The sequence below is a fragment of the Hyperolius riggenbachi genome, chromosome 3 (genome assembly GCF_040937935.1).
Source record: "Hyperolius riggenbachi isolate aHypRig1 chromosome 3, aHypRig1.pri, whole genome shotgun sequence".
Lineage (NCBI taxonomy): Eukaryota > Metazoa > Chordata > Amphibia > Anura > Hyperoliidae > Hyperolius > Hyperolius riggenbachi.
The window spans coordinates 102,378,900-102,406,391 of record NC_090648.1 but is presented as its reverse complement, the minus strand read 5'-3'; the positions used below and the strand labels follow the sequence as shown (position 1 = coordinate 102,406,391).

Sequence of the window (27,492 nt, the reverse complement as noted above, 5' to 3'; positions counted from 1 at the left end):
GGAGTATGGTGAGTTCATAGAAGATTTTATTTTTTGTTACAAGTTAGCGGAAAATGACACTTTGTGAAAAAAAACAATTAAAATCAATTTCCGCTAACTTGTGACAAAAAAATAAAAACTTCTATGAACTCACCATACTCCTAACGGAATACCTTGGGGTGTCTTCTTTCTAAAATGGGGTCATTAGTGGGGCTCCTATACTGCCCTGGCATTTTAGGGGCCCTAAACCGTGAGGAGTAGTCTTGAAACAAAAATGACCTGTAAAATCCTAAAGGTACTCATTGGACTTTGGGCCCCTTAGCGCAGTTAGGCTGCAAAAAAGTGCCAATCATGTGGTATCGCCGTACTCGGGAGAAGTAGTATAATGTGTTTTGGGGTGTATTTTTACACATACCCATGCTGGGTGGGAGACATACCTCTGTAAATGACAATCTTTTGATTTTTTTACACACAATTGTCCATTTACAGAGTTATTTCTCCCACCCAGCATGGGTATGTGTAAAAATACTCCCCAAAACACATTGTACTACTTCTCCCGAGTAGGCCGATACCACATGTGTGGCACTTTTTTGCAGCCTAACTGCGCTAAGGGGCCCAAAGTCCAATGAGTACCTTTAGGATTTCACAGGTCATTTTGAGAAATTTTGTTTCAATACTACTCCTCACGGTTTAGGGTCCCTAAAATGCCAGGACAGTATAGGAACCCCAAAAATGACTCCATTTTAGAAAGAAGACACCCCAAGGTATTCTGTTAGTAGTACAGTGAGTTCATAGAAGATTTTATTTTTTGTCACAAGTTAGCGGAAATTGATTTGTATTGTTTTTTTTTTCACAAAGTGTCATTTTCCGCTAACTTGTGACAAAAAATAAAATCTTCTATGAACTCACCGTACTACTAACGGAATACCTTGGGGTGTCTTCTTTCTAAAATGGGGTCATTTGTGGGGTTCCTATACTGTCCTGGCATTTTAGGGGCCCTAAACCGTGAGGAGTAGTCTTGAAACGAAATTTCTCAAAATGACCTGTGAAATCCTAAAGGTACTCATTGGACTTTGGGCCCCTTAGCGCAGTTAGGGTGCAAAAAAGTGCCACACATGTGGTATCGCCGTACTCGGGAGAAGTAGTATAATGTGTTTTAGGGTGTATTTTTACACATACCCATGCTGAGTGGGAGAAAGATCTCTGTAAATGGACAATTGTGTGTAAAAAAAATAAAAAAAATGTCATTTACAGAGATATTTCTCCCACCCAGCATGGGTATGTGTAAAAATACACCCCAAAACACATTATACTACTTCTCCTGAGTATGGCAATACCACATGTGTGGCACTTTTTTGCAGCCTAACTGCGCTAAGGGGCCCAAAGTCCAATGAGCACCTTTAGGCTTTACATGGGTGCTTACAAATTAGCACCCCCCAAAATGCGAGGACAGTAAACACACCCCACAAATGACCCCATTTTGGAAAGTAGACACTTCAAGGTATTCAGAGAGGGGCATGGTGAGTCTGTGGCAGATTTCATTTTTTTTGTCGCAAGTTAGAAGAAATGGAAACTTTTTTTTTTTGTCACAAAGTGTCATTTTCCGCTTACTTGTGACAAAAAATAATATCTTCTATGAACTCACTATGCCTCTCAGTGAATACTTTGGGATGTCTTCTTTCCAAAATGGGGTCATTTGGGGGGTATTTATACTATCCTGGAATTCTAGCCCCTCATGAAACATGACAGGGGGTCAGAAAAGTCATAGATGCTTGAAAATGGGAAAATTCACTTTTTGCACCATAGTTTGTAAACGCTATAACTTTTACCCAAACCAATAAATATACACTGAATGGGTTTTTTTTAATCCAAAACATGTTTGTCCACATTTTTCGCGCTGCATGTATACAGAAATTTTACTTTATTTGAAAAATTTCAGAACAGAAAGTTAAAAAAATCATTTTTATTTGCCAAAATTCATGTCTTTTTTGATGAATATAATAAAAAGTAAAAATCGCAGGAGCAATCAAATAGCACCAAAAGAAAGCTTTATTAGTGACAAGAAAAGGAGCCAAAATTCATTTAGGTGGTAGGTTGTATGAGCGAGCAATAAACCGTGAAAGCTGCAGTGGTCTGAATGGAAAAAAAGTGGCCGGTCCTTAAAGAGAACCCGAGGTGTGTTTAAAGAATGTTATCTGCATACAGAGGCTGGATCTGCCTATACAGCCCAGCCTCTGTTGCTATCTCAAACCCCACTAAGGTTCCCCTGCACTCTGCAATCCCTCATAAATCACAGCCATGGTGTGAGGCTGTGTTTACATCTGTAGTGTCAGTCTCAGATGCTCCCCCGCCTCCTGCATAGCTCCGGTCCCTGCCCCCATCCCTTCCCTCCAATCAGCAGGGAGGGAAGGGATGCAGGCGGGGACCGGAGTTCTGCAGGAGGCGGGGAGAGCAGCAGACTGAAACTATAGAGATAAACACAGCCAGCTCTGACAAGCTGTTTGTCAGCAGCGTGGCTGTGATTTATGAGGGATTGCAGAGTGCAGGGGGACCTTAGGGGGGTTTGGCATAGCAACAGAGGCTGGGCTGTATAGGCAGATCCAGCCTCTGTATGCAGATAACATTCTTCAAACCCACCTCGGGTTCTCTTTAAGGGGTAGGAAGCCCTAGGTCCTCAAGTGGTTAAAAGCCGCAATTAACGATATGGACAGTACTTAACCACTTGCCGACCGCCCACAGCCGATGGGCAGCGGCAAAGTGGACGCCGAAAGGACCGCAATACGCCCATCTGCGGCGCGTCCTTTCGGCATGCCGGGGGAGTGATCACGCGCTTCCCCCGGCAACTGGCTCGCCCACCCGTGGCAACATCCTGCCGGCCATACGGAAGCGCCGGCGGGATGTTAACCCCCGATCTGCCTCATACAAAGCGTATCATACGCTTTGTATTGTATACAAAGCGTATTATACAGGCTGCCTCCTGCCCTGGTAGTCCCAGTGTCCGAGGGACCACCAGGGCAGGCTGCAGCCACCCCAGTACGCACCCAAACACACTGATCTGCCCCCCCTGCCCTTTGATCACCCACAGCACCCCTCAGACCCACCCTCTCCTCTAAACACCCACTAATTACCCATCAATCACCCCCTGTCACCACCTGTCACTGCTACCCATCAGATCAGACCCCTATCTGCCCCTAGGGCACCCAATCACCCGCCCATACCCTCAGAACGCCCTCAGACCCCAGCCCTGATCACCTCGCCAGTGCATTGCTTGCATCTATTCCCCCCCCTCTAATCACACCTTGAGACACCCATCAATCACCTCCTGTCACCGCCTGTCACCCCCTAGCACACCTACCCATCAGATCAGGCCCTAATTTTCCCCATGTGGGCTCCTGATCACTCGGCCAAACCCTCAGATCCCCCTCAGACCCCCTTCCGATCACCTCCCCAGTGCATTGATTGCATCTATTTTCCCCTCTAATCACCCCCTGAGACACCCATCAATCACCTCCTGTCACCTCCCTAGCACTCCTATCCATCAGATTAGGCCCAATACAACCTGTCATCTAAGAGGCCACCCTTCTTATGACCGGTTCCACAAAATTCGCCCCCTCATAGACTACCTGTCATCAAAATTTGCAGATGCTTATACCCCTGAACAGTCATTTTGAGGCATTTGGTTTCCAGGCTACTCCTCACGGTTTTGGGCCCCTAAAATGCCAGGGCAGTATAGGAACCCCACAAGTGACCCAATTTTAGAAAAAAAAGACACCCCAAGGTATTCCGTGTATGATGAGTTCATAGATTTTATTTTGTGTCAAAAGTTAGCGGAAATTGATTTTTATTGTTATTTTTTCACAAAGTGTCATTTTCCACTAACTTGTGACAAAAAATAAAATCTTCTATGAACTCACCATACACCTAACGGAATACCTTGGGGTGTCTTCTTTCTAAAATGGGGTCACTTGTGGGGTTCCTATACTGCCCTGGCATTTTAGGGGCCCTAAACCGTGAGTAGTCTAGAAACCAAATGCCTCAAAATGACCTGTGAATAGGACGTTGGGCCCCTTAGCGCACCTAGGCTGCAAAAAAAGTGTCACACGTGGTATTGCGGTACTCAGGAGAAGTAGTATAATGTGTTTTGGGGTGTATTTTTACACATACCCATGCTGGGTGGGATAAATATCTCTGTAAATGACAATTTTTTTATTTTTTTACACACAATTGTCCATTTACAGAGATATTTCTCCCACCTAGCATGGGTATGTGTAAAAATACACCCCAAACCACAATATACTACTTCTCCTGAGTACGGCAATACCACATGTGTGGCACTTTTTTGCAGCCTAACTGCGCTAAGGGGCCCAAAGTCCAATGAGCACCTTTAGGCTTTACAAGGGTGCTTACAATCTAGCATTGCCCGCCGCCGGCATTGCGATTTTTCTGGAGACTGCTGCCTACTTTACAATTATTTTATGGTGACTGCTGCCCACGTTACGATTATTTTATGGTGAAATGCTGCCAACGTTACGATTAATTTTATGGTGAAGTGCTGCCCACTTTACGAATAAATTCTGGGACCCTCCAGGTTAGATAGTGACAGGCACCCCCAGGTTAGATAGTGATAGGGACAGCCCAGCTTCAGACCTCAGTATCAGCCGGCGACCAGTTAGAGCGGGTGCACCGATCTCGGTGAACACCGCGCTGTATATGCGGAAGTGAAGTCACTTCCGCATATCAGTGCGGTGTCCACTAGGTCCTAGCGCCCGCATAGTGCTACGCGTCTGGTCTAGGGGCCTGGTGGAGGCTACCTCCACCAAATCTAACTAAAAAAGTCAGGTGACCTTGAGCATTGCACAAAAATGGGCGCTAGTCTACTTAAGGGGACCCAGCAGGAAACCTCATAGGGAAATCTAGCTAATGTGATTGGGTGGACGGCATGCTCTTGAACTTCTAGGTTGTAATAAACTACACCCACCCTGTTCAGCCATTCACAAATGCTTTGTGCGGTAAAGGATGCTGTGATTGGAGAACTGTTCCCTATGAGGTTTCTTGCTGGGTCCCCTAAAGTAGACTAGTGCCCAAAAAAGTGCTATCTTGTCCAGGGCCCTATTTCATCTTAATCCTTTTCTGTGCTACTCTGCATGTGGGTGGGGGCTATAAGACGAATAAGTGTGGAAAGTTTGGGGCTTGTACCCCTGAAACTGGAGGAGTAGCGTATAGAAAATGGGGGGGGGGGGCAATAATAATATTAACTAGATGGTATTGTTTCTGAAGAAACCACAGGATGTTGGCTATGTGTCTGATTGGCTGTATGCGGCTCCGCCCACCTTGCCAAATTTTAACCCCAGTCACCCAGTGACCCAGTGTGCCAAGTCTGGGAACTCTGGCTTTAATACAGTGAGAATTACAGCTGTTTACATTTTCTCATTGAAGTCAATGGGGAAAATCTGATTGGTTGATTATGGCTCCGCCCACTTTTGGGGTCCCAAAATGTGACAAAATGTTTCAGCTTCACTCCATGACCAAATGACCCAAATTTGGTGAGTGTAACTTCAAACTTTCACTGGCCGCTGGTAGCTCCGCCCACTTTAGAGTGACCCCCAAAATAAATATTTTTATTTGGGGTTACACCTACAATATGTGGTCCGAGTTTGGGGAGTGTAGCTTCAAAACTGTACGAGTGGCAGCGATTTAACATTTTTCCCTGTCAAAGTCAACACAGAAAAAGGGGTCTGCCGGGGTCCGCCGCAGGGGCACGGAGGGTGGGATCGCCTATTAAAGCACAAGCAATATTCTTCGCTACAGGACGAATAAGTGTAGAAAGTTTGGCGCTTGCACCCTAAAACTGTGGGAGCTGAACTAGAAGAACAATATATTGGCTATTTCATAGCCAACATAATTATCATTACATAAATAAGATCTGTAACCTTTAACCTATCACTAAAGGTCAAACAATATATTATGCAACATATACACAGGCTTTGTTTTTTGCCATTGTAGCTAATTCAGACAGTGTAGCTTTTCCGGACACACTGTGCTGTCTGATTTAGCTACATGTAGCTAAATCAGACGATGTAGCTAAATCAGACACCACACAGGCTTTAGTGAATTGAAACCAATGTAGCAGTCAGTAAGAACCTTAATATGAAGTGTAAGCAAGGGTTAACTAACTTAGGTTGCCGCCTCCCTTCTGATGAGGCCGCCCGCCTCCCGTTATTCTGCTCTCTGGGTAGAAACACACTACGCAGAAACGCTAGCAATAACACTCATAATGTAAGTCAATGGCCACATGAAGAAAACGCATTTGTTTGCATTCTGCAATATGCGTTTTTGAAACGTAGGATTTCTGCATGTTTTTCAAAAATGCATCTAAAACGCACGTATGGTATATCAATGGTCACGCAGAGGTGTCATTGCATTTTTATTTCATTTAGTCATGCTTTTTTTTTTCTAAACTAAGTTTGTTGATGTATTAAAGGTAGAATTTTTTCTCATCAGATGCAATCTTTTGTCGCACTTTTAAGACCACATGTAATTGGAAGTTAATTATTGATTGTTCAATAGAGATGGCTTGAACCTCCGATTTTGGATTTTCAAATCTCGAACATGAACCATGCGAACCGCAATAGACTTCAATGGGCTGGCAAACTTTAAAAACTTCAAACACTGTATCTGGCCACAAAAGTGATGGAAAAGATGTTTCAAGGGGTATAACCCTTGAGGGGGTCAGTGACTACAAGAGTCCCCTTACATAGTAGAAACACCAAATTTGTAGGGTGTGTAGAGAGGGACAGTGACTACAAGAGGGAGCATTTTTTTTCAAAAAGACCTTATACTTTTTGAGGAAATCAATTTTAAAGATCTTGTACTGAGTGTGGGAAATGTTCCAACCACCGCCGAATTTAACGGTTAATACCAAAGCCCCCTTAAATGCCAGAAACACCTAATTTGCATGGGAATGTTAAGAAGAACAGTGGGAACAATAGGAAATTTTTTTTTCAAAAAGACCTTATACTTTTTGAGAAAATCGATTTTAAAATTTCAAAGAAAAATAGTATACATTTAAATGTGTAAATGACAGTTCTTAGGGAAACAATTCCCGCCAACTTTAGAAGTTAATAGCAAAGGCCCCTTACATCCTAGCAACACCAAATTTGCGGGATATGTTAAAAAGATAGTGGGAAACAATATTTAAAAAAAAAAAAAATGTTATTAATTTTTTTTATTTAATTTTTTTTGTTATGTTCAGAGAGTGGGACATTTCCCCCCAAAATGATGTGGGGTCCCCTTTCCCTAGCTCTCTGTAACCCCTCTCCCCCTTGCAGGCTGGGATAGCCAGAAAGCAGAGCCCCGGCTATGTGGGGCTTTGCACCCTGAGCTTTACCAGCTCCCATGGTATGGGGGGGGCTCCGGGGAGAGGGGCGGCCAAGCCTTCCCCTCTCCCCGGAGCCCTTGTCTAATCCAAGGGGTGACGACTCCCTGGGGGGGTTCATGGTGGCCTCTGGGAGTCCCTTTTAAGAAGGGGACCCCAGATGCCCACCCCCCTCCCAGGAGAAATGAGTATATAGGGTACAAAGTACCCTTTACCCATTTCCACAAAGGGTTAAATGAAATAAAACACAACGATGAAAATAGTCCTTTAATGTTCTTAATTAACCAGAAATACTTACCTGTACCTTTAAAAAAAAGTTCCCATGCCAATATCCTCGGAAATGTCCCACGCCAATATCCTCTAATCTTGCAATCTTCAATTAAGTTGATTGAAGATCTCCGACGAGCTATACTAATTAGTATAGCAGAGAATGCGTCCGCACAGGACGCATAACACCGGCTCCCGCTGTCCTCCCCACCTCCTCACCTGTCACCCTCACCTAGCCCGGTACCTGGTGCACCCATGGGTGCACCAGGTGCCAGGCTAGGTGAGGGTGACAGGTGAAGGCAGGTGGGGAGAGACAGCGGGAGCCGGCGAGCTATACTAATTAGTATAGCAGAGAATGCGTCCGCATAGGGCGCATAGCACCGGCTCCCGCTGTCCTCCCCACCTCCTCACCTGTCACCCTCACCTAGCCTGGCACCTGGTGCACCCATGGGTGCACCAGGTGCCAGGCTAGGTGAAGGTGACAGGTGAAGGCAGGTGGGGGGAGACAGCGGGAGCCGGCAGCTATGCGTCCTCACAGGACGCATTCTCAGCTATACTAACCAGTTCATCATGATCCGTTTTTTTTAATGACTTGAATTGAATGAGAACCAATTCATTCCATTCAATTCATTAAAAAGAACCGGATCCTGATGAACCGGTTAGTAGTACTACTATGTAAGGGGACTTTGCTATTAACCGCTAAAGTCGGCGGGCGTTTAATTTTCCCACGGTCAGAAAAACTTTTTCCTCTTTTACCCACTGTCCCTATTTACATACCCTGCAAATTTGATGGTTATGATCCAACTGTTGACCCAATGATAAAAAGAGTAGCACTCGTTAGACAGGGAAAAAGGGTGCCCAAGCCTCAATGGATCCTCGCACCCTCAGATCCAAACTGGATACACAAAAGGAGATGGAGGCTGGCACGTCCAAAAATAGAAAAGCTCTTTTATTGAAAAATCATGTTAAAATCTGTGGCCATGCAGCGACAGCCCGCTGTTTCAGGTATCAGCCTTTCTTCAAGCTGTTTCAACCACGACTAAGGAATCTAGTGACATCATATTTATAATGCCCACCCTCATTCCCATCCAATCATTTTAAATTACAAGCAGCCAATCAGTTTACCTGCAAAGGTTTGCGGACCTGATAGGAGACTATGTCTCTTTTCAAAGGGAAAAACCCACTACGTAGACCAAGCCTGGGCGCTGTAGCGTCCTCCGCTCACAGAATCCGCCCCTGGCTTCTCATTTGCTGCATTCGGATCAGGTGACTCACTACCATGTGACGTCACCAGACAGACGCCGCGAGAGGTCCGTTCATCTGTCTTGTGCAGACTAAGTGCGCAATAGACACCACACATAACTAGATGCCGCCCACTGGGCCGGCACCGTCTGACGTCATCAGTAAACAATAGCGCTGCTAAGCAGCCGCCATCACAGACCTATTCACAACGTCTCCATGGCAACACCACCCACAATATAAACAATGTATAACATCTCACCACCTCCTCTGCAGCAAACATAAATAGAAACAGACTTCTCCATACAGGAACCGCCAGTACAGGAAAACGGAGAGCTCTGCACAAAAGAGCAAAAATAAATACATTAAAACATGCAGCAAAAACCAGTCAAGGTATAATTTTATACAAAAACCTAATTCGTATTCTCGATTGAGTCCTCCATTACTCATCATCACCCCCAATCTTCTGATCCATCTTCTAATTTGGTTTAGGCTCCACCCACTTTTCCTGAATTTTTAACTCCAGTCACCTAATGACCGACCGAGTGAAGTTTGGAAAGTCTTTCATTAATTCTGTGAGAAAGACAGCTTATTACATTTTCTAATTGAAGTCAAAAAGACAATTTAAAATCAGCACTTATTGTTCTACCTGCTGTAAACTCCTCCTCCACATAGAGTAAAATATCCGATATCTGATATTCCAGCGTGGGGTTCCCAGCTACTACCTCCTCCACATGACCACAATCATCCGATTTTAGATATTTCAGCACAGTTGCAGAAAGCCTTTTAGATGGGGCAGGTCTACAGCAGCACAATAGTCTGCCCAAGAAAGCCCTGATAGAAAGCACAGCTACCTGTCATCCTAGCCAGTAGTGATGGCACTGGGGCAGCATTGGGAGGCTGTGCAGTGGGCTGCTGAACCTCAAGCCTGAGGTTCCTTTTTACAGAAGCGCAGCATAGTTCACTAATGAAAATCTCACTAATGAGTAAATCGCTCAAGAGCAAAATCAATCGCCTTCACTATCACTAATGAAAACAAACGTGAGCTTCTGGCTGCATGGCCTCTGCTTATACTGTATATACTGTACATGCTGCTATTATGACATCACTTCCCTGAAAACTGCATATGTACGGAGGTGCCGTGCATGCGCAGAAGAGACCGACTGGCCCGGCTGAGCCAGATTACTGGTACCAATAGCCGGAGAATAGAGGCACTCAAGAGGACGGTGAGGGACTAATGGTTCTAATGGGGCTGGAGGAAGCCCCAGGTAAGTATCAAATCTTTCTTTATTCTCATCTCAGGCACACTTTAACCACTTGACCACTACAGGTGGTGTTCCCCTTAACCTCTTGGGCGGTATGTCTGACACTGTGTCGAGCGAGAAAATTTAGCTAAAAGCAGTATGATCGACTACAGTGTCAGGCATGCCGCTCAGGTTTTCTGCAGCATTTTACCCCCCCCCCCCTCCAGGAAAGGAAAAATAGCTGCCCCAGCACAGGTACCCCAACCTCCTTGCAGTTCCCAGTGCTGTGTCACTAAATTACCGTGCCTCCAGCCAGCGCTGATCACATCACGTCCGCTGCACAGCTCTGGTCTTGTATGTTGGGAGAATCAGGACTTAGCGACCTGACATCCTGGACGTCATGACATTACCAATTTTGGTGATGTCACGTCACCAAGTCCCTTTCCTCCCAACATACAAGACACCTATACCTGGCTGTCTATACTACGGGCACCTATTACTGGATACCTATACTGGGGTACCTATACTTGGATACCTGTGTTGAGTGCTAAATACCACATCGCATATAATATTCTGAGTGTGGAGGGGCTTCAGGCTGTGGCTGATGCAGGACAGGTAATGTATAAATGCACACACGAGGGGTACATTTATACACTAGGAGGGGAGTGGCGGATGTGGGGAGCTCTGCCTTTTCCTGAGAGACTTCATGCTGAAATCGATCAGGAATCGGCCTGCGGTGTATTGGCAACCAGCAGATCTCTCTCTCTAATCAGATTCGATCAGAGTAGTGATGCTCGGATACCCCCAATCACGGGCTTGAATAAATCCGGCCAAGGCAGTCCCAAAATCCGTATAAGCCGTGATTGTGATCTGTCAGTTTCAAGACTTATGAATTCGACTCGGATTTTATCCGTGATTGCCTGTAAATTTCCCGTTATCACGGCCATGATCATGGATTAGAATTTAACGTTAATAGCAAAGCCCCCATACATGCTACAATCACCACATTTGCATACATTATAAAGGTGATCAGTGGCTACAACGTAAACATTTTTTTTTTCAAAAAAGACTTTATAGTTTTTGAGAAAATCGATTTTAAAATTTCAAATTAAAAAAGTATTTAAAAACCTCCAAAAAACGCCGACTTTAGCGGTTAATGGCAACGCTCCCTTACTTGCTAGAAACACCAAATTTGCAGGATATGTTAAAGAGAACCTAAACTGAGAAGGATACGGATATTTCCTTTTCAAATAATACCAGTTGCCCGACTTTCCTGCTGATCCTGTGTCTCTAATAGTTTTAGCCACAGCCCCTCAACAAGCATGCAGATCAGGTGCTCTGACTGAAGTCAGACTGGATTAGCTCCATGCTTGTTTCAGGTGTGTGATTCAGCCACTACTGCAGCCAAAGAGATCAGCATTCAGCAGGACTGACAAGCAACTGGTATTGTTTAAAAGGAAACATATATATCCCTCTCAGTTAAGGTTCCCTTTAAGTAGAACAGTGAGAACAAGGGGAACATTTTTTTCAAAAAGACCTTATAGTTTTTGAGAAAAAACGATTTTAAAGGTTTAAAGAAAGTTTCAAAGGAAAAAAGTATACATGTAAATGCGGTAAATACAGTGGGATGTGAAAGTTTGGGCGACCTTGTTAATCGTCATGATTTTCCTGTATAAATCGTTGGTTGTTACGATAAAAAATGTCAGTTAAATATATCAACGTGAGTGCAATAAGATTTTATACTGAATAAATGCCATACAGTTTTACACTATGAGAGCCCTATTTTATTTAGGTGGATTGAGGAGATGTGCAATATATAAGGAAGACCCCATTGGTGGATGGTGATCCAGGTGGTGCCCAGGAGTTGCCAGAGAGGTGGGGGATGACCAATTAACGGTCCCAAAGGCCACATCTGACCCATCAGAGGGTTATAGCAGATGGTGAGTCTGGCACAAAGAGTGAGGTGGAGGTGATTGTAGTGTGAAGATCAACCCATTGTGAAGTGTTTTTGATGACTTATGAAGCTGCCAGAAAACAGTATTGATACTGGATCTGTATGAACTGTGTCCATGGTGCACCACAGAGATTGAAGCTGTTAGAGGACAGTGTTGATACTAGATACATGTGAATTGTACCTTGAGTGTATTACAGAGATCTATGTGGATTGGTGGTTCTGTCTTGAGTGGCGCCGCCTCCAGGTGTATTGTGTTGTGTGACAGAGTGGAGGAGGCGAACCAAGACCGTATCCGCAGTATATTTATATAAAATTTTGAGGAGGGGGTATATATTCATTTATACACAAATGTCAGCGCGACTGTGTTTTTTCTAAAATATAAATCGTTGGTTGCTACGATAAAAAATGTCAGTTAAATATATCATATAGGAGACACACAGAGCGACATTTGAGAAGTGAAATTAAGTTTATTGGATTTACAGAAAGTGCGCAATAATTGTTTAAACAAAATTAGGCAGGTACATAAATAAAAAAGAAATGAAATAAATGTTTAGTACAGGGCTGCCCAATAGGTCGATCGCGATCTACCGGTAGATCGCGACCGCCTTCTTGGTAGATCGCGGCCTCTCGGCCGCGTCTCGTAAAAGTTTGTTGCGGCCAGCAGCCCATAGTGTTTAGCTGCTGGCCAATAAGGATGCAGGCGAGGAGAGAGGGAGGAGGGAGGCGGCACGGCCGCTACGTCATGGCTGGGGGCGGCGACGGGCAGCCCGCAACGTGCGTGCTTGTAACGTGCCCAGCGCCGCCCCCAGCCATGACGTAGCGGCCGAGCCGCCTCTCTCTTCGCCGCCGATTTTCTCCTGCATCCCATTGGCCTGCTGCTAGTCTCTCCTCGCCGCCTCTTCTCCTCTGCCTGCCTGCTAACCTACGCTGCAGGTAAATACCCCTGGAGGGCCCATATACCTGGCTAACCTACACTGGGGGCCCATATACCTGGCTAACCTACACTGGGGGCCCATATACCTGGCTAACCTACACTGGGGGCCCATATACCTGGCTAACCTACACTGGGGGCCCATATACCTGGCTAACCTACACTGGGGGCCCATATACCTGGCTAACTACACTGAGGGCCCATATACCTGGCTAATCTACACTGAGGGCCCATATACCTGGCTAACCTACACTGGGGGCCCATATACCTGGCTAACCTACACTGGGGGCCCATATGCCTGGCTAACTACACTGAGGGCCCATATACCTGGCTAATCTACACTGAGGGCCCATATACCTGGCTAACCTACACTGAGGGCCCATATGCCTGGCTAACTACACTGAGGGCCCATATACCTGGCTAACCTACACTGAGGGCCCATATACCTGGCTAACCTAAACTGAGGGCCCATATACCTGGCTAACTACACTGAGGGCCCATATACCTGTGTAACTACACTTAGGGCCCATATACCTGGCTAACCTACACTGAGGACCCATATACCTGGCTAACCTAAACTGAGGGCCCATATACCTGGCTAATTTCACTGAGGGCCCATATACCTGGCTAACTACACTGAGGGCCCATATACCTGGCTAATCTACACTGAGGGCCCATATACCTGGCTAATCCACACTGAGGGCCCATATACCTGGCTAATCTACACTGAGGCCCCATATACCTGGCTAACCACACTGAGGGCCCATATACTTGGCTAATCTACACTGAGGGCCCATATACCTGGCTAACTACACTGAGGGCCCATATACCTGGCTAACTACACTGAGGGCCCATATACCTGGCTAATCTACACTGAGGGCCCATATACCAGGCTAACCTATACTGAGGCCACGTAACCTATGCTGCAGGCACATATACCTGGCTAACCTACGCGGGGGGGTGCTTAGCATTTGGGACGTTGGTAGATCTCCTGGCCTCGGCAAATTTTAAAGTAGCTCGCGAGCCGAAAAAGTGTGGGCACCCCTGGTTTAGTAGATCTCCATTTGCAGAAATTACAGCCTCTAAACGCTTCCTGTAGGTTCCAATGAGAGTCTGGACTCTGCTTGAGGGTATTTTGGACCATTCCTCTTTACAAAACTTCTCTAGTTCATTCAAGTTTGATGGCTTCCGAGCATGGACAGCTCTCTTTAACTCACACCACAGATTTTTAACTATATTCAGGTCTGGGAACTGAGGTATCCATTCCAGAACGTTGTACTTGTTCCTCTGCATGAATGCCTTTGTGGATTTTGAGCAGTGTTTAGGGTTAGTTGTCGTGTTGAAAGATCCAGCCCCGGCGCAATTTCAGCTTTGTCACTGATTCCTGGACATTGGTTTCCAGAATCTGCTGATGCTGATCCATACATGAATCCATGCGTCCCTCAACTTTGACAAGATTCCCAGTCCCTGCACTGGCCACACAGCCACACAGCATGATGGAAACACCAACATATTTTACTGTAGGTAGCAGGTGTTTTTCTTGGAATGCTGCGAAAAGATCATCTATCAAGGGCAGAGGATAGCAATTCTTTATGGTGATCTGTTTAGACCACGATAATCAATACAAGGTCTAAGACCACCGTCTTTTTTTTGCACAAAAAAACCCCCTGCCCCGGCCGGTGACCGGGAAGGACGGATGAAACCCTTTGCCAGATTTTCTGTAATGTATTCCCACATTGCCTGCTTCTCAGGCCCTGAAAAATTATAGAGATGACCTCTAGGGGGCATACAACCAGATCTCAAGTCAATGGGGCAGTCGAAACTCCGATGAGATGGGAGTTTGTCAGCGGACCTAGGACAGAACACGTCAGCAAATTCAGTGTATTGTGTTGGCACCCCTTTAACCTCCACCTTGGTGGTACAAATAGCTATTTTTGACAAACAATGACTATGACAATACGGTGACCAACTGAGTAACTGGCCTGACACCCAGTCAATCTGCGGGCAGTGAAGCTGCAACCAGGGCATACCAAGGATAATGGTGGAGGTTGTCATGTGTAGCACAAGAGGGGTTGTCTGTATTGCAATGGAGAGTCATCTACTGCAGTGACTACTAGTTGACGGTTTAATGAATGTAACGGAACTCCCAATCTTTTTACAAACTCGTAGTCAATAAAATTGGCCGCCGAGCCAGAGTCCACAAAGGCCTCAATGCACGCGGCCCGGCCTTCCCAAGAAATAGAACAAGGTAAGAGTAAACGATTATTGTTCAGAGGTAACGTCTGCTCGCCTAGGGAGCTACCTCCAACTACTCCTAGGCGGCAGAGTTTCCCGATTTCTTGGGGCAATTTTTTGCAAAGTGACCCTCCTCTGCACAATACAGACAAAGCTTCTCAGACCTCCGGCGATCCCTCTCCGCTTGTGTCAAGCGGGAATGTACGATCTGCATCGGTTCAGGGGAGGACTGGGACCTTTTGGCCTGGGGGGAAAACACAAACTAGAGGCCCGTTTTCACGGCAGCCCCAGCCCAAATGACATCACACACGTGTCCCACGTGCTATATGCCGGTAGTCACGTGGGAAATACAGCAAGGACACTCGAGGGACAGCGTGACAGTTAACAATGGTGAGAGACCAGACAGATTTTTTTCCATGGACCCTGCAGGCAAGCCTCTGCTCTGTATCATGCTGTGTATATTTACTAGCTTGCCTGCCCTGCAATTGCTCTGTAATTGGGTGTTTATTTCCTTCATTCAGCCTAGTGTTTCACATTGCCTTATACAAAAACCTGAATTCACCAGGCACAGTGCCAGCCCTAAATCATTAAATGAGAGGCAGCCTGGGGGGAAATCTCCCCCCTTCCCCCCTGGCCAGTCCTCCCCTGCATCGGTTCATCTGTGGGTAGGGTAAGTGACGAGGGAGCATAGAAGAGTGACCTTAGTGCACTTTTCCCTCTTGACTGACGCTGATAGCGTAACCGGCGGTCCACTCGGACGGTCAACGAAATAGCGTCATCAATAGATATAGGTTTAGGATGACCCAACATTACCGCGTCTGATAGACCTGAAAGGAAGCAGTCCAACAATGCATATGACCCCCACCTAGCCGACACAGCCCATTTTCGAAATTCTGCCGCATAGACTTCAACACAATCCCGACCCTGTTTAAGATTTTTAAGCTTCCTCTCGGCAGTGATGGAAGCGTCTGGATCATCATATATTATGGCCATTGCTTAAAAAAATTCCTGGACTGAGGTTAATGCCGCATCTTCTGGCGGTAGACCGTATGCCCAGGTTTGTGAGTCCCCGGTTAATAAGGTCTTTATAAACGTCACCCTTTGAGGCTCAGAACCTGATAAATTTGGCCTTCATTCAAAATAGGACAATACTCGATTGCGGAAATTCTGGAAGTCAGACCTATGCCCTGAAAACTTCTCGGGTACTGACATACGAAGATCTGTGACCGAAGGGGATTGCATTGTGGTAACAGTCGTTTGAAGGACCTGCACAGACCCAGTCAGTTGATTGATCTGGGTCTGTTGCGTATTAACCACCTCGATGAGGTTATTTACCGAGGTGTTCAAAGCCTCAACCTGGCTGCGTAATGCATCCATAATGTGGTCTGCTGTTCTGTCAGGATCGGTGTCAGCAAACAGAGAGAATCTGATTATTGGTGATCTGCAGTATCACCAACAATACAGATATTACCTGATTATTGATGATCTGCAGAATCACCAATAATACAAGTGAAACTAACCTCCAGACACCTAACACAGTAAATAACAAAAACGACAGCAATAATTCACAATATAGTGGAAATATCCACCACACGGCAATTCCTCAGAGGTGTGGTTACCTCTGAATGGGAACCCCGTGTGTGAGATCCTCAAATCCGGCAAAGAGAGGAATCTCAGCCCCTGGCAGTAATCGTCTGCTGGGGCAGGCGTCTCGGAGAGGCAAGCCTCAGAGATAACCCTACAGTGGGAGACGTTCCACTGAAGGGAGAAAGGTCAGACAAGCGGAGGTTCGGCAACAAAGAAGGAGGCAGCAGTACAGAAACGGAAGGCTGATTCAGAGTCGGTAAACAGGCAGGGTCGGCAACTTGAATCAGATAGGCAGAAGTACAAGAGCGATTAGAGTAAAGAGTAGTCAGGGATAGCCAGAGTCAAAACACAGGTAAATATACAAATACAATCCTAATCTAAGGTGTGACGTCCTTGGTGTCAACACCAAGGAAACTGAGCTAAGGTCTGAGCGCTAACACGGATGTATTCATGACAGCAGACAACTTGCTACTGACAAGCAAGTCCTATATGTAGCAAAAGAGCTGCCCAGCGCCGCCCCAGAGCCCCAGCCAATCACCAGAGCAGTCGGAGTCAGCTGACCGGCCTGGTCAGCTCACTCTTGTCTAGAGGCATAAAGATCCTGCCTCCTCTCGCGGAGAAGGGGACCCCTCAGGAAGCAACTGCGCGGCGGAGTCCGCTGAGCATGCGGACTCCGCCGTCGGCACTGCCCCGCTCGGCGGCACACCAGCGGTGAGAGCCTGGGAAGCAGAGCCCGCTGCCACATGCATACTGGCAGCAGGTCCGCTATCCCTTACAGCTGTGTTGATTTTTCCTCCATATATAACGCACCTTGTGATGCCCAAATAACTCAATTTTAGTTCCATCAGTCCACAGCACCTTATTCCAAAATGAAGCTGGCTAGTCCAAATGTGCTTTAGCATACCTCAAGAAGCTCTGTTTATGTTGTGGGGGAGAAAAGGCTTCCTCTGCATCACTCTCACATACAGCATCTCCTTGTATAAAGTCCACCCGAATGGTTCAACGATGCACAGTGACTCTATCTGCAGCAAGATGATGTTGTAGGTCTTTGGTGCTGGTCTGTATGTTGACTCTGACTGTTCTCACCACTTAATATGTTCCTAACTGTGGAAACAGATAGCTGAAATCTCTGAGACTGCTTTCTGTATCCTTCCCCTAAACCATGATGGTGAAAAATCTTTGTCTTCAGGTCATTTAAGATTTGTTTTGAGACCCCATGTTCAGGGGTGAGCCTGGGGTGCCTGGCCCCTGGGTGCAAGATTTTCTCTGGCACCTATGGGAGTGGTTAAATTAACCACGCCCAACCACATAATCACACCCATGTCCGGCCTAATCACACCCATGTCCCCCATTTAGGTAGTGAGAGACAGGGACCCCCGTTTAGGTAGTGAGTGACAGGGACCCCCCCTGTTTAGCTAGTGAGTGACAGGGACCCCCGTTTAGCTAGTGAGTGACAGGGACCCCCATTTAGGTAGTGAGTGATAGGGACCCCATTTAGGTAGTGAGTGACAGGGACCCCCTTTAGGTAGTGAGTGACAGGGACCCCGTTTAGGTAGTGAGTGATAGAAGCCCCCCCCCCCTCTAGCCGTTGCTGCCGCTCCCCCCTCACCTTGCAGTGTCTGACCTCAGGATCAGCGGGCGACCCGACCAGTAAGAGCGGGCGCCGGACGCACCCGCTCTATATGCGGAAGTGATGTCACTTCCGCATATCAGTGCGGTGTGCTAGGTCCTAGCGCCCGGACTATTGGTCGCTGCCTGATCGAGGTCTGACGCGACTAGAGGGAGGGAGGGAGTGGCGGCCAGAGGGGGTGAGCGGCGGCCGGGCGGCACCTGTCAGAGAGAGGTGCCTGGGTGCAATGCACCCAAAGCACCAGCTCAGGCGTGGCCCTGCCCATGTTGCTACTCTTCAGTAAATACTCTTTCTCATAATTGGATTCACCTGTCTATGTAGGTCAGGGGTCACTGAGCTTACCAAGCCAATTTGAGTTCCAATAATTAGTTCTAATGGTTTTGGAATCAATAAAATAACAACAGTGCCCAAATTTATGCACCAGCCTAATTTTATTTAAACAATTATTGCACACTTTCTGTAAATCCAATAAACTTCATTTCACTTCTCAAATATCACTGTGTGTGTCTCCTATATGATATATTTAACTGACATTTTTTATCGTAACAACCAACGATTTATACAGGAAAATCATGACGATTAACAAGGTTGCCCAAACTTTCGCATCCCACTGTACATTAACTGTCATTACCGCATTTAAATGTATACTATTTTGCTTTGAACGTTTAAAATCAGTTTTCTTAAACACTATAAGATCTTTTTGAAAACATGTTTTCCCTTGTTCCCACTGTTCTACTTAGCATACCCTGCAAATTTGGTGTTTATAGCATGTAAGGGGGCTTTGCTATTAATCACGGCTGTGATCACGGGCCGAATACGCGGAATAACAGCTGAACCCGTGATTGAATTCCGTGAACGATTCCTGATCACGGATTCAGATCACGATTTTGGACAGTGAAAAAATGCTCATGAATCACGGCTATGCCGTGATCACGGACTGTATTCGAGCAACACTGGATTAGAGAGAGATTTGTCTCTTGGTCAAATCTGTCCATCATCGCTAAATGTATGGCTACCTTTACATTTGTATTAGTGGAGGTTGAGCTTCTGCAGCTTGGAAGTATAAATGATCAGAGATTTTGGGGAGTATATTTAGTAGCAAAAACGTTTCTGTACCGTGTTAGCCAAACAAATTATATAGGTAGAAAAAAAAAAGTTTTGTAAAAAATAATACCTTTTAATGGCTAACTAATAGAGTTAAATGATGCAAGCTTTCTGGGATCTAGTCCTCTTATTCAGGCATATTTCCAGATGTTAGCTGAAGTAAAACACTGATGCAGATAAATGGTAAACACGAAGATGACAGTTATGCTGGTTACTGTTTATCCGTTGTCAGGTGTCAGGTGATCAGCAGGCTGGAGCCAGTGAGCTTATGCAACCATACATGAAATCCAGCAGGTTTCTGAAGATCATGAAGCCAAATCAATCATGTTACATATGGTGTTATGAATCCTGTTCCACAATTTAAACCTTCTGTTAATGTCTTGAACATTTTCATAAATTTGTACTCAGAAATTTTTCTTGATTGATCATTTTTGAAGTTACCCTTAAGAACAAGTACTTTTAGATCTTGCATGCTGTGTCCTGGTTCACAGAAGTGTTGGCCCACTGGTGTGTCCATTTTACCCTTAATTGATTTTAAAGCGGTGATGGTTCATTCTTGTGCGCAGTTTTTGTCCTGTTTCTCCTATATAGATTCCTCTTGAGGGGCATTTCATGCAGCGTATCATGTATACAACATTGGATGACTCGCAGGAAAATTGGTCTTGTATTTGATGATATTTCTGTGAGTTTGATATTTGTATTTGGCTTGTGCATAAGATATAAGGGCAGGTCTCACACCTTGTGTTATTGCAGGGTAATGTGCCTGGAGTTTCTGGTGTAGATAATGCACTTCTGATAATCATTTGTCTCAAATTGGGAGGTTGTCTGAAAGCAAGCAGTGGTAAATTAGGAAAAAACATCCTTCAGGCGTTTGTCTTTATGGAGTATCGGTTGTAGGGCTTTCGATATCTTCCTCAATGTCTTTAATTTTGGGTTGTAAGTTACCACAATTATATATTTGAAATTTAGTTCAGATTTTGTGCTTCAAGCTTTTATTAACCTCCCTGGCGGTAATCCCGAGCTATGCTCGGGCTAGCCACCGGGAGCTCAATGCCGAGCAATGGCGTGCAGCGGGCATTTTTACTCACCTGCCAGGGGATCCACACGCAGGCAGCCATTCTACTTCCTCTCCACGGAGGCTCTGAATCATTCTGGTGAGATTGCCGTCAGTGATCTCACTACAGAGTTACAGCGCTAACCGGAGGACGGAGGGAAAATTGCAGCTCTGGATTCCAGGGAGGTGAATAAGTGCAGGGGCTGCTGCTGGCTTTCTGACAGCAAGATTTTTTCCTGGTTTTAGGGTCTGAAACGTTCAGAAAAGACACTAACATCTGGAAATAATCATACCACCATGGAGGTTAAGGACCACAGGCTTACACCCACCTAGTGACCAGGCTGTTTTTTATATTTCAGTGCTCTGCAGCTTTAAAATCTCGCTGCCAAGCTATACAACTGAGCACACAAATGAATTAACCCCCCTTCTCTTGGTGACATCGGATTGCTGCTGCCAGGTTAATTTATTTTATTAATTTATAAAGAATTTTTTTATTAAATTTACATTTTGTTATTATTAAAATTTTTCCCACCTCCGTCCCTCCCCCTCGCGATCCAATCAGTGATCACCTCTCATAAGCATCAGCCTATGAGAGGGGATCACATTGTGGACCACTCAAGGGGACAGCTTTGTCATAAAGCTGTCCCCTTACAGCGCTGTGCAACGATCGCAGTGCTGTTTCCTAAAAAATAGCAGGTTATTTTTTACACCCTACTAGGCGGGCTAGTAGGTTGCTTACGGAGCTGAGCTCTGTAACTAAAGCGGGCATGCACGCATGATCCCCTGCAATCTCCTCCCCCAGGACTTGACGCCAATCAGCTTTATGTGATCCTGGGAGAGCCAAGTTGCAGATGTCGATTAGCGTTAGGTGGTCGTAAGGTGGTTGAACATATACTAGACCAGGCATGGGCAAACTCGGCCCTCCAGCTGTTATGGAACTACAGGTCCCACAATGCAGTTGCCTTTATGAGTCATGACTGTGGCTGTCAGACTCCTGCAATGCATTGTGGGACTTGTAGTTCCGTAACAGCTGGAGGGCCGAGTTTGACCATGCCTGTACTAGATCCTTGCTTGACACATTTTGGTAAGTTACAGGAAAAATGGTTATGAAAATTACTGTGATGTGCACGCAGAGCTGGGCCGAGGCAGAGGCGAGAGAGGCTCCAGCCTTAGGGCGCAGTGTAGGAGGGGGCGCACAAATCACTCAGCTATCATTCCCCTATTGTGTTTGAAGCAGAGATAAATAAGAAAAGGGGATACATAGCAGTGACTGCAAGTCAGATAACTAGAGATTAAGGCATTAGGGGTGGTGGGGGCCCTGCGGCGCCTCTTAGTCTAATAGCAATCAGTGTGTGACGGCTGGGGTGGGAGGGATGGAGGGGCGCACTTTGGTGTCTCAGCCTTGGGTGCTGGAGGACCTTGTCCCAGCTCTGTGTGCACGTGTTCGACCCGGGTGAGCGGAAGGGCCATGAATGCGCAATTACGCACAACTTCGCCCGAGGTTGCTAGGCTAACGGGGCCACCACCGAGGGGGCCCAGAGGATGCCTTCATTTCAGGAATATTGACAGGTCACAAGGCATCATATTAAAAGCTGAGAAACAGGTGCTGTAGTGTTTTCTTTCTATTGCTCAGCAATTAAAACTCGTGAGCGGAAGGAAAACTTAAAGAGACTCTGTAACAAAATGTTGAGCCTTATTTCTTCTATCCTATAAGTTCCTGTACCTGTTCTAATGTGCTCTGGCATACTGCAGCCTTTTCTAGTTGCACTGTCTCTGTAATAAATCTTATCTTGTTTCCTCTGTCGGCTCTGTCGGGCTCAGGCTGGAATGTGTGGAATGTGCAGCACTGCTTGTGATAGGCAGATGTTTTACACACACTCTCCAAGCTCTCCCCTCAGCCTATCACACTCTGGTTAGCAGCCATGTCTTTTGTTTGTAAACACTGCCTAAAACTGGCAATTACAAGCCAGGATTGCAGCAGGGAGTGGCAGAAACAGCACAGAGGGGCCCAGGAGAACATAATGAATAGAATGGTGTGCTTTTTATTGTAAGAATTTTAGAGTACAGATTCTCTTTAATATGTAGCTTTGAGTACAATTTCACTAACTAACAGTGAAATTAAAATTGCAGAAAAAAACATGTACAGGAGAAAGGGAGGAGCAGTGGGCATAAGGACTGGTGGTAGTATATGCCTGCTCCCCCTGTTTCTCCAAAGTTTTTTTTACCTCTGGCATCCTTTAAAGCAGGGGTCTCAAACTCAATTTACCTGGGGGCCGCAGGAGGCAAAGTAAGGATGAGGCTGGGCCGCATAAGGGATTTCACAAAAAAAGTCAATCAGCAGCTCCCAAATCCCAATCCCCCCCCCCCCCCTTGCATTCAGTTTTGTTTCAAAATCAAATTCACACTGAAGCGAACTATTTTGCCTATTTTACCTTATAGTTCGCTTCAGTGCTCCCATTACAAGTAATCCGCCGTGTCCCCGCTGAAAAACGAGGGCTGCAGAGCCCCCAAATTGCCCGGGGGGCAATCCGCCGGCATTTCCTGGAAGGGGCAGAGCGTTCAGCTTCAGCTCTGCCCCTCCTGACGTCAATCGTGGTGCACTGCCGCCTCTCCCTGCCCCTATCTGTGAAGGAAGAGTGAGAGGGGCGGGCAGAGGCGGCGATGCCCTGCGATTGAGGTCAGGAGGGGCAAAGCTGAAGTTGAAAGCTCTGCCCCTTCCAGGAAATGCCGGTAGATTGCCCCCCGGGCGATCTGGGGGCTTTGCAGAACTCGTTTAGCGGCGGGGATGCGGCGGATTTCTTGCGAGCACTGAAGCGAACTGTAAGGAAGCTTTTGCCGGCGCGGGCCACAAAATATTGTATCGAGGGCTGCAAATGGCCCACGGGCCGCGAGTTTGAGACCCCTGCTTTAAAGGGAAGGTTCAGGGAGGGTGGGTAAAAAATAAAAATCAATTTCCACTTACCGGGGGCTTCCTCCAGCCCGTGGCAGGCAGGAGGTGCCCTCGCCGCCGCTCCGCAGGCTCCCGGTGGTCTCCGGTGGCCGACCCGACCTGGCCAGGCCGGCTGCCAGGTCGGGCTCTTCTGCGCTCCAAGGCCCGGAACTTCTGCGTTCCACGCCGGCGCGCTGACGTCATCGGACGTCTTCCGGGCTCTACGGCGCAGGCGCAGTAGTTCTGCGCCTGCGCAGTAGAGCCCGGAGGACGTCCGATGAAATCAGCGCGCTGGCGTGGGACGCAGAAGTTCCGGGCCTTGGAGCGCAGAAGAGCCCAACCTGGCAGCCAGCCTGGCCAGGTCGGGTCGGCCACCGGAGACCACCGGGAGCCTGCGGAGCGGCGGCGAGGGCACCTCCTGCCTGCCACGGGCTGGAGAAAGCCCCAGGTAAGTGGAAATTGATTTTTATTTTTTACCCACCCTCCCTGAACCTTCCCTTTAAAGCTTGTCTCTTTTATTATTAGTTATTATTTGTTTATTTTACATTTTTACTCTTCCCTTCCAGTTCTCAGGTGTTGGTTTTCTTTCTCCCCTTACGCTGGCATTTTTTAATCTTATGGTTTTTTTTTTAACTTATTTTGTGTAACACTACATGAATTTAATATGATAACAGTTTGTCTTGGTCCTCTGCAGCTACTAACTCAAATTTGATTGGTGTTGCCATTATAATTCTGTCTCTCCAACATACAGCACGGTGGCGTAGTGGTTAGCACAGCACTCTCACTTTCCAGTGCTGGGTCACCAGTTCAAAGCCCAGCCAGGACACTATTTGCATGGAGTTTGCTTGTTCTCCCCGTGTCTTTATGGGTTTCCTCTGGGTGCTATGGTTTCCTCCTACAACACAAGAACATGCAGATAAATAAACTGTCCCTAGAACATACAGATACATACGTAGACTGTAAGGTAAGGACAGGGTAGAAGTATGGCAGCCTCCACACCCCTCTCACTTCAGTTGTCCTTTAAAGCAAGTCTGAAGCTTAAATTAAATAAAAAACAGATTCTCACCTAAGGAGAGGGAAGGCTCTGGGTCCTCAAGACAAGACCCTTTCTATTCTCCTCCCAGTGTCCTCATTCCCTCCCAGGCTCCTCCGCTTGAATCTACAGCCGCGGGAGACTTCAGCAGTCTTCGGAAGCCCTCAGCCTTCCAAAGACGGACGGCTCTGTACTGCGCACATGCAAGTGTGCGAGAGAGGGCATGCGCAGTATGGAGCGGCTCATCTTCGGAAGGTTGAGTGCTTCCAATGACTGCTGAAGCCCACCCAAGGTGGAAGAGAGTAGTCAAACGGTCGTGAACTGTTAACGGGGGAACACAGAGACTGGGAGGTGAACAGAAAGGCTCTATAGGATCCAGAGCCTTCACTATCCTCTGGTGAGTATCTGTTATTTATTTTAAATTTCACTTCAGACTTCCTTTAAGCAAAGCTGTTCCTGTGTTATTGTTACTGGCTTTGGTTTGTTCCTGATCCTGACATTGATTACTACCCCCGACACTGACCTCAAGCTATTCCTAACTCCACTATTGATTGCTTGCCTGACACTGATCTTAAAGAGAAACTCCAACCTAGAATTGAACTTTATCCCAATCAGTAGCTAATACCCCCTTTTACATGAGGAATATAATGCTTTTCACAAACAGACCATCAGGGGGCGCTGTGAGACTGATTTTGTGCTGAAACCCCTCCCACAAGAAGCTCTGAGTACCGCGGTACTCTGGGCAATCTGCCACAATGTAACAATGTTCACAGACAGGAATTAGCTGTTTACAGCTGTCTCTAACAGCCAAAACAGCTAGGAGCAGCTACATAACCTGCCCACAGTAAAAATGTCACCATGTAATAAATGTCAGAATGTAAATCGGGGAGAAAAAAGATTTGACAATGAGCAAACACTGGCTAAATCATTTATACATAATTATGGTAAAAAATGAAGCACTTATTTTACTACATTATTTTCACTGGAGTTCCTCTTTAAGCTATTCTGAACTCCACTGATTGCTGCCTGTCATTGTCCTCAGCAGTCTGCTAATTCCCACCTGTCCTGACCCCTGCCTGCTTAAATTGTTGACTTAGCTTGCTTTCTGCTCCAACACTGCTTGATCCATTACTGACCAAGCATAACTGACTACCAAAGTATTTTTCCTCACTCAGTCGAAAATCTTTGTTCCACCTCCAGAGTTTCTGCAGATAATGGCTACATAAGAAGCCATTCTCAAATGTCAAGTCTCCTATGGCTTCATGAGGGATAGGAGATGTTGCCATTACACAAATGATGTGGCATCCATGCATATTTGTGAAACAATCAAAAGAGATTGTGTGTGGCAAAAAGCTACAGTCTGTAGCCAGGAGAAGCAGCAGGCAGTTTATGGGACAGATTTATCAACGCATTACCGAGCAGTTTAGTTCTAACCAGCAGGGGAACTGTTCTTCATGATAATAGGAACATTCTTAAATACTTAAAGGGACACTTAAGTCACTGTAAAAAATGAGTTTTACTCACCTGGGGCTTCCAGCAGCCCCCTGCAGCTGTATCGTGCCCACGCTGACTCCATCAGATGCTCCTGGCCCCGCCAGTGACTTAAGTGACCCTTAAAGCAGATCTGAGATGAAAAACTAACCATAGCAAGTAACTTGTCTATATATCATAACTAACATTTAGATAGTTTACACAGCAAATCTAGCTGCAAACAGCTTCAACAGTGTATGATTATTTCTTCCTGTGATACAATGACAGCAGCCATGTTCTGCTTGTGTTTTTTTATGCACAGGCAAGCTGCTCTGCATCTCCACCCCTTAGCTTGTGAAAACTTCACTCCCCTCTCCTCCTCTCTCCTCCCCTGCCTTTGGAATCTCTGGCTAGTAACCTCCACCTCCTCCTGCCCAGATTGAGCTCCCATAAGCCCTTGCTACATGGGTCTCAGAGTGCCTAAGTGTTGGAGGAGCTGTGGGCGAGGCTTGTTTAGTTTATAGGGAATTAGAGTATTAAAACAAACAAAAAAACGATTTGGCTTGAAGAATGCCCTATAAACTATATGTAAGGAACACAATTATGCAATGAGTAAAAGTTTATCTTGGATCCACTTTAAAGGGATCCTTAAGTCACCTAAAAAAAAGGGTTTCACTAACCTGGGGCTTCTACCAGCCCCCTGAAGCCGTCCTGTGCCCGTGCCGGTCCTCTATGATCCTCTGTTCTCCCGTCGTGCAGGACGCCATTGGGGATGGCAGCGCAAGCAAGGATACGCATTGCCAGGGCTGCACAGGTGCAGTGGCCCGCTGACTCCGAGTCAGCGAAGACTAAACTAACCCACGACGGGAGAACAGAGGATCATAGAGGACCGGCACAGGCGAAAATTGGCGAAAATGAAACTAGCCCACTGAAATATTATATTTTGATAAAGTTTAATTGACAAGGATCCTGTTGATTAGACTTATGTCTGAGGTTATTTAATTAGTGGAAGTAATCTCCCATTTGGAAATATTGTAAGGTGAACCAGGGATTGTGGAGATATGGTTTTGCTTCCAGTCTAGTACAAGAATCTTTGTCATCATTTCTCTGTCTTAAAAGTTGTTATGCCACTCCAACCCCCCATGGTAACAGGAGATACTGTCTCCCCCACAAGGTAGCTAGCCATCTGGCTTCTATTATTGAGGGTTGGAGGATGGGAAATTCCTTTGCCAGCACTGGACAAAGCAGCCTGTTTAACTCTTTCAAACCTTGAATAGGAGTTACCCAAGAATTCTAACAAGAATGTATTTGTACAATAACTATAGCATCTTTAGAATAGTGAGTTATATGTAAGAACATATATATAGTTAGTAATGAGTAGATAGATTATAATGAGTATATTTGTTTAGTATAAGCTTATATGTGTTAGCAAATAGAACTAAGTATCATTTGAATCAACCA

General features: G+C 46.1%; 1 protein-coding gene across 1 annotated transcript in view; it reads right to left on the bottom strand.

Annotated features, from left to right (window-relative positions):
• The window catches only part of LOC137561079 (protein kinase C theta type-like), an 80,922-nt gene extending 61,163 nt beyond the window's left edge, over nt 1-19,759 (bottom strand). Inside the window, exons 1-2 of the mRNA XM_068272316.1 lie at nt 19,616-19,759; nt 9,123-9,198 (exon numbers count right to left, since the gene is read on the bottom strand). Coding sequence (XP_068128417.1) covers nt 9,123-9,165 — 43 coding nt within the window. The 5' untranslated portion in view covers nt 9,166-9,198; nt 19,616-19,759. The remainder of the gene's footprint in view (nt 1-9,122; nt 9,199-19,615) is intronic.
• Nucleotides 19,760-27,492: the final 7,733 nt, after the last annotated feature.